Source organism: Penaeus monodon, chromosome 5 (assembly GCF_015228065.2).
Source record: "Penaeus monodon isolate SGIC_2016 chromosome 5, NSTDA_Pmon_1, whole genome shotgun sequence".
NCBI classification, from domain to species: domain Eukaryota; kingdom Metazoa; phylum Arthropoda; class Malacostraca; order Decapoda; family Penaeidae; genus Penaeus; species Penaeus monodon.
The window spans coordinates 8,653,317-8,664,556 of record NC_051390.1 but is presented as its reverse complement, the minus strand read 5'-3'; the positions used below and the strand labels follow the sequence as shown (position 1 = coordinate 8,664,556).

The window sequence follows — 11,240 nt, the reverse complement described above, 5'->3', positions numbered from 1 at the left end:
ATATATATCTATATACACATATACCTGTGTGTGTGTGTACATGTGATCGGGTATGTGTGTAAGTATAGATGTTTATGCATATATATATATATATATATATATATATATATATATATATATATATATATATATATATATATACAAATTTTGAAATATCGGTCTCTAAATATAAACATGTATAAACATTTTTGTGTGTATATATATTATTGTGTAAACATACATATATATTCATATACATATATGTATGTATTTATGTCTATATATCCATCTACAATAGACATGAAATAGATACACACATGTATATTGTGTATATATTCATATGCGTATCCATAAAAACATCCATACTCACACCCATCCACACATTCCACACACAGACATAAATATGTATCTACATATGCATGTGATTTTGTCTCTCCAACATAGAGGAAGGGGAGAAGTACCCCAAGGCAGAAATTAGTTTACGTGTCTATGGGAAATAATGGTCACAAAGTCAGGAAATTATTCACTTTCACCACACTTTTCTAACCTTGTTGGCACGCATCTTCGGTGTGTGTGGGCGTGGCCAAAGCATACTGGGTGTATATAAACTTGATAATAACGAATGGGCAACAGTAGAAGCGATTCTCGTGTCTATCTGCTCGTGTCACCATGGCTCTTACATTGGTAGGTTGTAACAATATCACAAGATAAAGTTGTCTTCACTGTACTATTCGAAGAATTTACACTTTACGAAAAGTTTACTTTATTTTAATGTCAATCTTTGCTTTCCAGTCAATCGTTCTGGCATGTGCCGGACTTGTTCTGGGCTCCGTCCATCCTCCAGCATATGGCCATCACCCACAGCCCGCTTATGGTCATCATGCACCTGCATACGGTCATCATGCACCTGCTTACGCTCACCAGCACGGTTATTGCGACCCCACTGTTGCCCCAGCATGCGCTGCCAATTCCACTCTCTCCTACTGCTTGGAAGATACTGAGTATCCCGAGTACGAGATCAAGGCTGCCATCACTGCCGATCACCTGTTCGCCAAGAAGTACGCTGACGTCGCCGACCAGTCTGCTGATGACCTGGTAGACATGGTTACCAAGGACCAGGAGGAGGCCTTCGACTACTCTTACTACACTGGAGCTTCCACTGGGGACTCTCCCTACGATGCCACCCACTGGGGTGGTCCTGAGGGTTACATCTGTCCCTCCGAAGTGGTGTATGCCATGCCCAAACGTGCCCAGAACGTGGACGGCAAGTGGCGTGTCATTGTCAACGATGTTCACTATTACAGCCAGACTGCCCGCCTCGAGACTTGTCTGTTCCCAGAGTCTGCTTGCCGCGCCCTTGCTCCTTGCTACCAGAGCCACTGCACCCAGAAGTCAGTGTACCACCGACTCCTTTCCTACGATCCATGTGACCCCTACAAAGGCCTCTTCATTGACATCTATAAGATGCCATCTGCCTGCTCCTGCCACCTTCCCGCCTAACACACCACCACAACGCTCCTCAACCAATCGCCTCTTCACACACCATCATCACACCACTGGACCAAAGTACACCTTAAAGTGGAGGAAAACCACATGGCTAGAGAACTGCTTTCTTCACGTACCACCAGTCATGCCACGAACCGCTGGACCACTCATATCGCTGCTCTCTCCCCCTTTCAGTTTTCTCTTCACTTCCCCCATGTAAGAGATAGATGCGAAAATTCCATAGTAATATTTCTAACAAATAAATCATTGTTGAACTCATTACATTATTTTCTACTCCTTAGCATAATGTTATCCATTTAAAAAGAATTAAAGATTCAGCTTTTGTAACATTTCGAAGGGTAAAGGTGAGATGGTCGCTCTTGCTAATTCCAGATTCCACACCCAGTGAAGGTGATGACAGGAATATTAATGATTATTATAATTACTTAAGCAATACAGATAAGTAGCAGTAAAAACAACAGTAAAATCATTACAGTAATTATAACATTAAGAATGACATTGGTGATAACCATGACAGTGATGATTGTGATAATGATACCAAAAACGATATACTAAAGATAACATGGTAACATCGCTATCAGGAAAAGCATAAGAATTATAGTGATACTACAACTGACACGAGTAATAATGATGATTATAGTAATAATAATAATAATAATAAGAATAGGAAAGATAATAAAGGCGATAATAATAACACTAACACTGATTATAATAAAGATAATAATAACTATGATAATAAAATAAAAAGTTATAAAGACAATAGTGATAATGCCAGTATTAAAAATGATAGTGGGGCTAAGGAGGATAATGATAATATTACGTATGATAATGCTTTTGATAACAACAATAATAATAATGGTATCATTACTAATGATTTAAAATTTCATTATAATCATCATCATTATAATGATAAGTAACAGCGAAAGTAATAGCAAAGCTACTACTAACAATATTGATAATTATGATTATTGCATTGTTAGTAATGATAATGCAAATAACAACAACAATAATGATAAGAGTGATATATAATCACAATTATAATAACAATAATGATAAATAGAATAATATAAATAATGTGGACAATGAAAGCAGTGATGTAACAATAATGGTAATGGAGCAACAAGGTAATGATATTCATAAGAATAATAGTTATGGGAATTGTGTTAATGAAAAACACATTTTTCAAAATATACAACAATCGCTTTGAATTAGCATGTATGGCAAAAAGTCTAATGATAGCCATAATAGTTGAAATGATAATGATAACAGCTTTAATAAAAACACTGATGATAAGAGATAATGTCATAGCATCAGTAATAACAATAATAATAAACATAATGATACAGACATACGCCCACACACACATATTTTGTATATATATAGAGAGGCTACATATATGTATAGTGCACGTATATAAAATACATGCTGCACATAAATATATATGTATGTATATGGAAATATATATGTGGCATATAATAAATAAATAAATATATAGATAGATAGACAGATAAATACAGTACAACCATGTATAAATATATAAATAGATAAACAAATAAATGTAATACGAACATGCACTTATTGGAGCCATGACTGAAGGCTGAATTACTTTCGCCTTTCGAAGACGCTATAGGGGTGTATGGGGTGGGGGTTAGGGGAGGTAATGTTCCCTACATAAAGGAGGTCCTTCATCATGGTCGCTACAGTTCGAACGCGACGAGAGCTGAGAGTGCAAGCATGGCTTTACGATACTTGGTGAGTTTATGTTATCTTCTGTCTCGGGAAAAACCTATTGAGGATGATGCAAGTCTGTACATACAGGAAAAACTGTATATACATATATGTTTATATGTATAAATAATATATATATGTATATATATATATATATATATATATATATATATATATATATATATAGTATGTGTGTGTTTGATTAATTATTCATCTATCTGTACACATACATTTATATAGATATTCATATGCATGTGTATATATATGTATGTGTATTTGTGCATATCAATGTATATATACTTAATACATATACAAATATATGTATATATCTATACATATTTACATATATAAACAAGTACACATGTAGTATATGCATATTTACTTGCACATATTAATATATAATAGATGCAAATTTATATACATATATACACGCATACATATATACACAAAAATATGTACAATATGCACACACACAAGCATACAACAGTAATAATGCTTATTTTCATACATAGAAAAAATCCATAAGCTTGTGTGAGTGAATGTACATACAACTACCTCTGAAAATATAAAATAAAGACATGCATCTTTATGTCTATGTATTTATCCATATTCTTAAGATATATGCACACACTGGTACATGCACATACATACATTTGCGCGTGTAAGTGTGGGCTTACGTATAAGTATGCACAATAAATGCTACATATTACGGGTATTAGGTTCCTCAATATACACAAATTTTACTATATTCTTTGTTGCAGGTTTCGTTGTCCTTGACGGTCGTAGTTCTGGCCGACCAGACCTCACACGCCAGCATCAGTCTCGGCGGTGCTCCTGCTGTCAGCCATCACAGTTCCTCTCACCACGCACGCACTTCATACCACCATCAACCTACGTACCATACACAACCCTCTTACCATCCACAACCTTCCTACCACCCTGCTCCCGCTTATCACACACAGCCTGCTGTGCCAGAATGTGCTGCCAACACAACCAAATCTTGGTGTCTCCAAGACGACCATTATCCCACCTACGAGATCAAACACGCAGCCGAGTATCACTATGAGAAGCTTCTCTCCCTGTATGCTGACGTAGCTGACCTCAACACTGAGCTATCTGTGGACCGACCAAACACCCTGGTTGAGGAAACTTACTTGTGTCCATCAGAGACCGCTTACGTCAGGCCCCTTCGTGCCCAGAACACTGAGGGAAAATGGCGTGTCGTTGTAAACAATATCGATGTCCATTATCAGACTCTCACTCAGACTACACGTATCGAAGAGTGTCTCACTTCCGGCGATGCATGTCCTCTGGTGCCTGACTGCTACGAGTCCAAGTGTCTGCAGAAGTCCATCTACCACCGCTTCCTTGTCTACGACTCCTATGATCAGTATTTCCCCTTCGCCATCGAGACATTCAAGCTTCCCGCCAGCTGTGCTTGTTTCTTGGGAGCCTACACCATCGATCATTAGTCACCAAAACCTGATCTAAAGCCACGTTGTGAGGGGAGGGGGAGATGAACTTAATTCAACACTTTCTTATCATTCTTAGCGCTCTGGGAACACGGCATACCGCCCATGGAAAGTCGCCAAGTACATGAAGAATGCAGTTTCCTAGCCAATTTTTGTGATAATATCTACAGAAACGATAAGAACTGATTAAAAATGACATCGAAATCCTTCTCTTTTGTGAAAGATGAAAATAAATATTATTTTACGTATTAGATGTTTACATACTTTCCTTTTGGTAAATTGAATATTTCCAAGTTATGTTTGCGTTTTTATGTTTATATAAGCATATATGTGTAGGAATATATACATATATATAACAATGAACCGACAAATACATATATACAGACACAAACATATATATATATATATATATATATATATATATATATATATATATATATATGTGTGTGTGTATATATATACATACAGATAAGTATATAAATATGCACACACACACATATATGTTATGAATGTACATATAGTGTATATGTATATATATAGTATACATACACATGCATATGTATATTTACATACATATATGCATAATTTTATATGTATATATGTATATATGTATATATATATATGTAAATCCATACACACATTATACAATACATAGTAATAATGATAATAACAATGATAAGAAAATAACAATTCTGATAAAAAATGATAAGAAATAATACGTCTGTAAATAGCAATAACAACAATAAAAAATATGACGTTACTGTCGGGAAAATATCGGCGGGGAAAATTAGGATATTTTCGCCATAAATATATGTAATGTGTGTAGAGTGGCGTTTCTTTAATAAGGAGCATTGTGATGACGTGTCGTGCGGAAAGGTGGCAAGAGCAAGCAGATAGCATCTTCTTGATGCTGATTTTTGTAAAAATACAGATATACGTTTTTTTTTTTTTTTTTTTTTTTTTTTTTTCTCTCTCTCTCCCTCTCATTCATCAATGGAATCACGTAAGCGATTGGCATGTTTTCTTCCGTGTCCTTTCCAAATCATTGTACTCTTCTGCCGTAATATATATATAATATATATATATATATATATATATATATATATATATATATATATATATATTTTTTTTTTTTTTTTTTTTTTTTTTTTTTTTTTTTCCACACACACACACACACACACCACGCAATATATATATATATATATATATAATATTATATATATATATATATATATATATATATATATATATATATATATATATATTACCGTCTCGTTTTCTCTCATCAAAAAAGTCACTTAAGCATGTTCTCTTTCGTGTCTCTTCCAAACCACTGCACTCTTTTGAGCTTTAGGCGTTCTGTCCAGAAGGAATATAGACTACTGGCGTGGCGATGGGCGGCGGGTGTCTCTGCTTTTATGAAATAAAGTCACCGCATAATAGCTCGATAAGCCAAAAAGCATGGCGAAGGCGGGCTCCCCTCATGGCATAACCCGGGCGAGGCTAAGCTTCGCATAACGGACTTACGACTTAGCATGGCGAAATAGCCCGCTTATTCATTGAAGCTAAGCGGCCATGAGGGTTGATGAGGCCCAGGCGCTCGGTCGTGCCTTGTCACCTTTAAGAGTTGGCCTAATGTGAGTTAAAGCCATTTCCCTTAATGACTGTCAGAAATGTATTGTGACACTGTAGTGACCTGCATTTAGACTTGCAACGGCAGGTCACTCCTGTTATAGCATCGCCATAAGATCCTTGCCTGGAGTGGCTGGGAATAGAAAAGCCTACCCTCTATGTTCTGGAGCAAACTGGATACGGCCTAATCTTACTAATATACATGTTTTATTTAAATTATTTCAAAGCTTAAAAAAAGAATAGTTTATCATTTTTAAAGCTTATCATGATAATCTAATCCTGAAAGACAACATTAAAATACAAAAAAAAATCAGCGGAAAAGATTTCATATTTATTTTTAGACTGCATTTTAAAAGATTATGCTTTCTAGATTTTAGTATTATATTTGTTAATGGGATTTTTATAGAGTCCATTTTTAGGTGTAATGAGATACCATTCCCTGTGGTCAGAGAGAGAGACGAGGACTTGGGAAGCAGTCATTCAATTAACACTGTCCTACCTGGCCTTTGCTAAGTGTTCGTCGACTCTAGGGGAACACTCACTTCAGCCCTAAGACATTAAGTTGCATTTATTGTGGGGTCGTGACAGTGTTGTGTTTGCGGTCAAGGGGAACTGGCATATAGAATATAATTCCAGTAAACTGTGTCCCGAGTGTGTCATTTCTTTTTAAAGTGGAGCCTCCTAATTTCATCTTGTAAAACGCGATGTTTAACTATGATTTTCTAATTCATTTATTTTTTGTGTATGTATTTTATGATACCCCCAAAATCAGTTCATTTTATGTTTTATTTCGTGTTTTTACTTGAATAAAAGTGTAACTTATATCTGATACTGCTTTTCTTTCAATCGCTAATAATAGTATTGTCTACGAACATGTATAAATGTAATAAGGTCTTGTGAATAAGAAATGTACGATAAGGATGAAAATAGTTGAACGATCGAGGAAAGTGAAATTTAAAAAAACTAAACGGGAAAAGAGACTTTTAAAGAAAGGGGACCGTACGGGTGAAGAAAATGAATGAATGAATAGAAAACGTTACACCGCCGCAGGCAATCTCAAGGTCGCAAAGTACGCCAAAGTGTTGCCCACGCACGAACTTTGTTTATTTCGTGAAAATAGTTTATCATGAGACTCTGTTGAGATATTACTTTCCACGGAGGTATTCGTTGAACCTGCAGTGCGGGCGAGACTCGCACACGTCTCCCCGGCATGCTACTACCATGCTACCAAAGTCCTGAACACATGCACGAACACCACACACACACGCAGCTTTCTGTCTTTTTTCCTCACTGTTCATTTACACTTGTCTAACTATTAGAACAGTCATATTTATGTTGGAAATACTCTTAATCTGCTGGTGGCAGCGCTTTTTTAGTTTGAGCATGATTCGGGGAAGGGAAAGAATCGGGCCGTTATAATTACATTAGCACTCTGAACAGTTAAATGATTGGTGAAATTTATGAAAATTAACTAGATCAAAATAGTACATGACTAATAGACATAGAAAGACACACATACATATGTGTGTATATGCATGTATGTAGGTGTGTGAAAGTGAAGCAAGAGAATTATAAGTTTTATTTTATATATACCTGTGCACACAAAATTGAACGCATGCGGAAGTGTGCTTGTCCACGTTTCTAGCAAATATATTATATATATGTGTGCATTGTGTGAATGTATGCATACATATATATGTACACACACCTATTCATATACATTAACTTTTACTCATATCTCTATGTGTTTACTGATATATGTATGATACTTTTCATTCACGTTCACGTAGATCAAACCTTGGAGTCGCTCACCTTCGTACTGCGTGGGCGTGGCTAAAGCATACCTGGAGTATATAAGCTTGAATAATAGCGAATGGGCCAGTAGAAGTGCTTCTCGTATCTATCTACTCCTGTCACCATGGCTCTTCATTGGTAGGTCGTGGCAATACTGCCAGTTAAAGCTGTCTTCATTGTATTATCTGAAGAGTTTGATCCTTATGAAATGTTAATCTTATTTAAATGTTAATCTTTGCTTTTTAGTCGGTCATTCTGGCATGCGCCAGAGTCGTTCTGGGATCAGTCCATCCTCCAGCATATGGCCATCACCCACAGCCCGCTTATGGTCATCATGCACCTACTTATGGTCATCATGCACCTGCTTATGGCCACCAGCATACTTATGAGCACGGTTACTGCGACCCAACTGTTGCTCCCGCATGTGCTGCCAACTCCACTCTCACCTACTGCTTGGAAGACACTGAGTATCCCGAGTACGAGATCAAGGCTGCCATCACTGCCGATCACCTGTTCGCCAAGAAGTACGCTGACGTCGCCGACCAGTCTGCTGATGACCTGGTAGACATGGTTACCAAAGACCAGGAGGAGGCCTTCGACTACTCTTACTACACTGGAGCCTCCACTGGAGACTCCCTACGATGCCACCCACTGGGCTGGACCTGAGGGCTATATCTGTCCCTCCGAAGTGGTGTATGCCATGCCCAAACGTGCCCAGAATGTGGATGGCAAGTGGCGCGTCATTGTTAACGACGTTCACTATTACAACCAGACTGCCCGCCTCGAGACTTGTCTGTTCCCAGAGGCTGCTTGCCGCGCCTTGCTCCTTGCTACCAGAGCCACTGCACCCAGAAGTCAGTGTACCACCGACTCCTTTCCTACGACCCATGTGACCCCTACAAGGGCCTGTTCATCGACATCTACAAGATGCCATCTGCCTGCTCATGTCACCTTCCCGCCTAACACACCACCACAACGTTCCTCAACGAATCATCTCTTCACATACCATCTAACACTCCATGGCCACCAAGGAACCACCGACAATCCCTGTTAGTTCTTAAAGCGGAGGAGAACGGCCCACGTGACTGGAGAACTGCTTTCTTCACGTACCACCACTAGTCATGCCAGGAACCGCCGGCACGCTCCCGCTGTTGATCTGTCTTCCCTCTTCAGCATGTAATAAATAGAAGCTAGACGTCCATTAAAATATTTTTTATAAACAAATACATTTTGAACATATCTATATGATTTCTTACTCCTTGGCATGTTATCTGCTTATTCTGTCAATCATTAGAAAAATAAGAAAAAAAATAATGCTAATCATAACACTAACTGCAGTTATGGTAATTATAATTATGATGATTATCATAACAGTGATACCAGTGATAAAAATAAAAATAAAGATTGGGACAAGATTGATAATGATTACTATTATAATCAGAATAAGCATTAGAAAATGAAGAACAACAACAATAATAGGAATATCAATAATGATAATGCTTATCATAATATATCTACAATAATAACTAATGAAAAAAACATAATGACAACAGTGATAATAATTAAGAAAATCATGATTAAAATAATAATGATAGTAATAATGATAAAAATAAAACGATACTAATATAAAAAGTAACGATAAAACCTTAATATTTTTCGCTTACGATATTTGAAAAAAGTGATATAATTTGATATAATTTAATACGTTAATGATAACAACTATCAGTCTTTTCAATGATTCTAAAGGAAAAAAACATCAACAGTAGACTGCGAGTATAATATTAAGCAAAGAAATAACTAAAGAATGCAAATTGACGCCGAAATATCGACAGGAATTTAAGTTAAGTGCAATAGTTCACACACTGCGATTTCATAACTGTCCAAGGATTGGTCTCATTTTCATTCAAAAAGAAAACTCATTCTACGTAAGTTTTGAAAGTTAAGTTTTGAAACGTTTTTGAAAAGTTTGAAACGAGGTAAAACAAAAGCGATGGCGGTGACCAAGCAAAACATGCGTGTCTTTTCACCCACACCTGTCACAGAGCACGGTACTCACCTGCATTTTCTTTTAATGTATATTATCAAGTCTGAGAAATCGAAATTCAACAAAGAGAGAAGAGAGAGAGAGGGAGAAAGAGAGAGAGAGAGAGAGAGAGAGAGAGAGAGAGATGTATATTTATATCTATACATATGTATTTGCATATGTATCTGTATACATAATTGTAAATAAAGTGTGTATATATTTATACATGCTTAGAAATATGTGCGTATGTGTATGTTGTTCACACACACACACACACACACACACACACACACACACACACACACACACACACACACACACACACACACATATATATATATATATATATATATATATATATATATATATATATATGTATATATATATGTGTGTGTGTGTGTGTGTGTGTGTGTGTGTGTGTGTGTGTGTGTGTGTGTGTATGTGAACAACATATATATATATATGTGTGTGTGTGTGTGTGTGTGTGTGTGTGTGTGTGTGTGTGTGTGTGTGTGGGTGTGTGAGTGTGTTTGTATATTAATTTATTCATATTTATGCATATATACATACGTATGTATATATGATTGTAAATAAAGTGTATATATATCTATACATGTATATAATTAAGTGTGATGTGTATGTGCATGTGTATGTGTATGCATGTGTATGTGCATATATATATATATATATATATATATATATATATATATATATATATATATATATATATATGTGTGTGTGTGTGTGTGTGTGTGTGTGTGTGTGTGTGTGTGTGTGTGTGCTTGTACATATACATAGGTATGTATATTTGCATGTGTATATGTACTGATTTACACATACCCACATAAGTACATTTCATATATATACTAGATCTGTATACATACATATATACATGTGTGTAATGTATGTATACATATATATACACACACATATGTGTTTGTGTACTGCAATATTCAATATATATATATATATATATATATATATATATATATATATATATATATATATTCATATATGCATGAATGCGCGTTACTTTTCTCTGGCCTATGTGCTTGATTACCAAAATAATTATGAAATCACACATACACACACATATATGTATGTAT

At 36.0% G+C, this 11,240-nt stretch overlaps 3 protein-coding genes and 1 pseudogene across 3 annotated transcripts in view; all 4 read left to right on the top strand.

The window, feature by feature from the left end:
- The first annotated feature begins 615 nt into the window (after window positions 1–615).
- Window positions 616–1,743, top strand: LOC119572936 (protein spaetzle 3-like). The gene is made up of 2 exons (XM_037919892.1): window positions 616–663; window positions 772–1,743. The coding sequence occupies exons 1-2, from the start codon at window positions 649–651 to the stop codon at window positions 1,477–1,479; spliced, it is 723 nt and encodes a 240-aa protein (XP_037775820.1). The 5' UTR covers window positions 616–648; the 3' UTR covers window positions 1,480–1,743.
- A 1,451-nt stretch (window positions 1,744–3,194) lies between these two features.
- Window positions 3,195–4,933, top strand: LOC119572935 (neurotrophin 1-like). Its single transcript, XM_037919891.1, has 2 exons — window positions 3,195–3,237; window positions 3,975–4,933. Exons 1-2 carry the CDS (start codon window positions 3,220–3,222, stop codon window positions 4,683–4,685), a joined length of 729 nt encoding a protein of 242 aa, XP_037775819.1. The 5' UTR covers window positions 3,195–3,219; the 3' UTR covers window positions 4,686–4,933.
- Window positions 4,934–6,260: 1,327 nt separating this feature from the next.
- Window positions 6,261–9,350, top strand: LOC119573432 (annotated as a pseudogene).
- Window positions 9,351–10,101: 751 nt separating this feature from the next.
- The window catches only part of LOC119573431, a 2,280-nt gene continuing 1,141 nt past the window's right edge, over window positions 10,102–11,240 (top strand). The window contains exon 1 of the mRNA XM_037920660.1: window positions 10,102–10,159. Coding sequence (XP_037776588.1) covers window positions 10,102–10,159 — 58 coding nt within the window. The remainder of the gene's footprint in view (window positions 10,160–11,240) is intronic.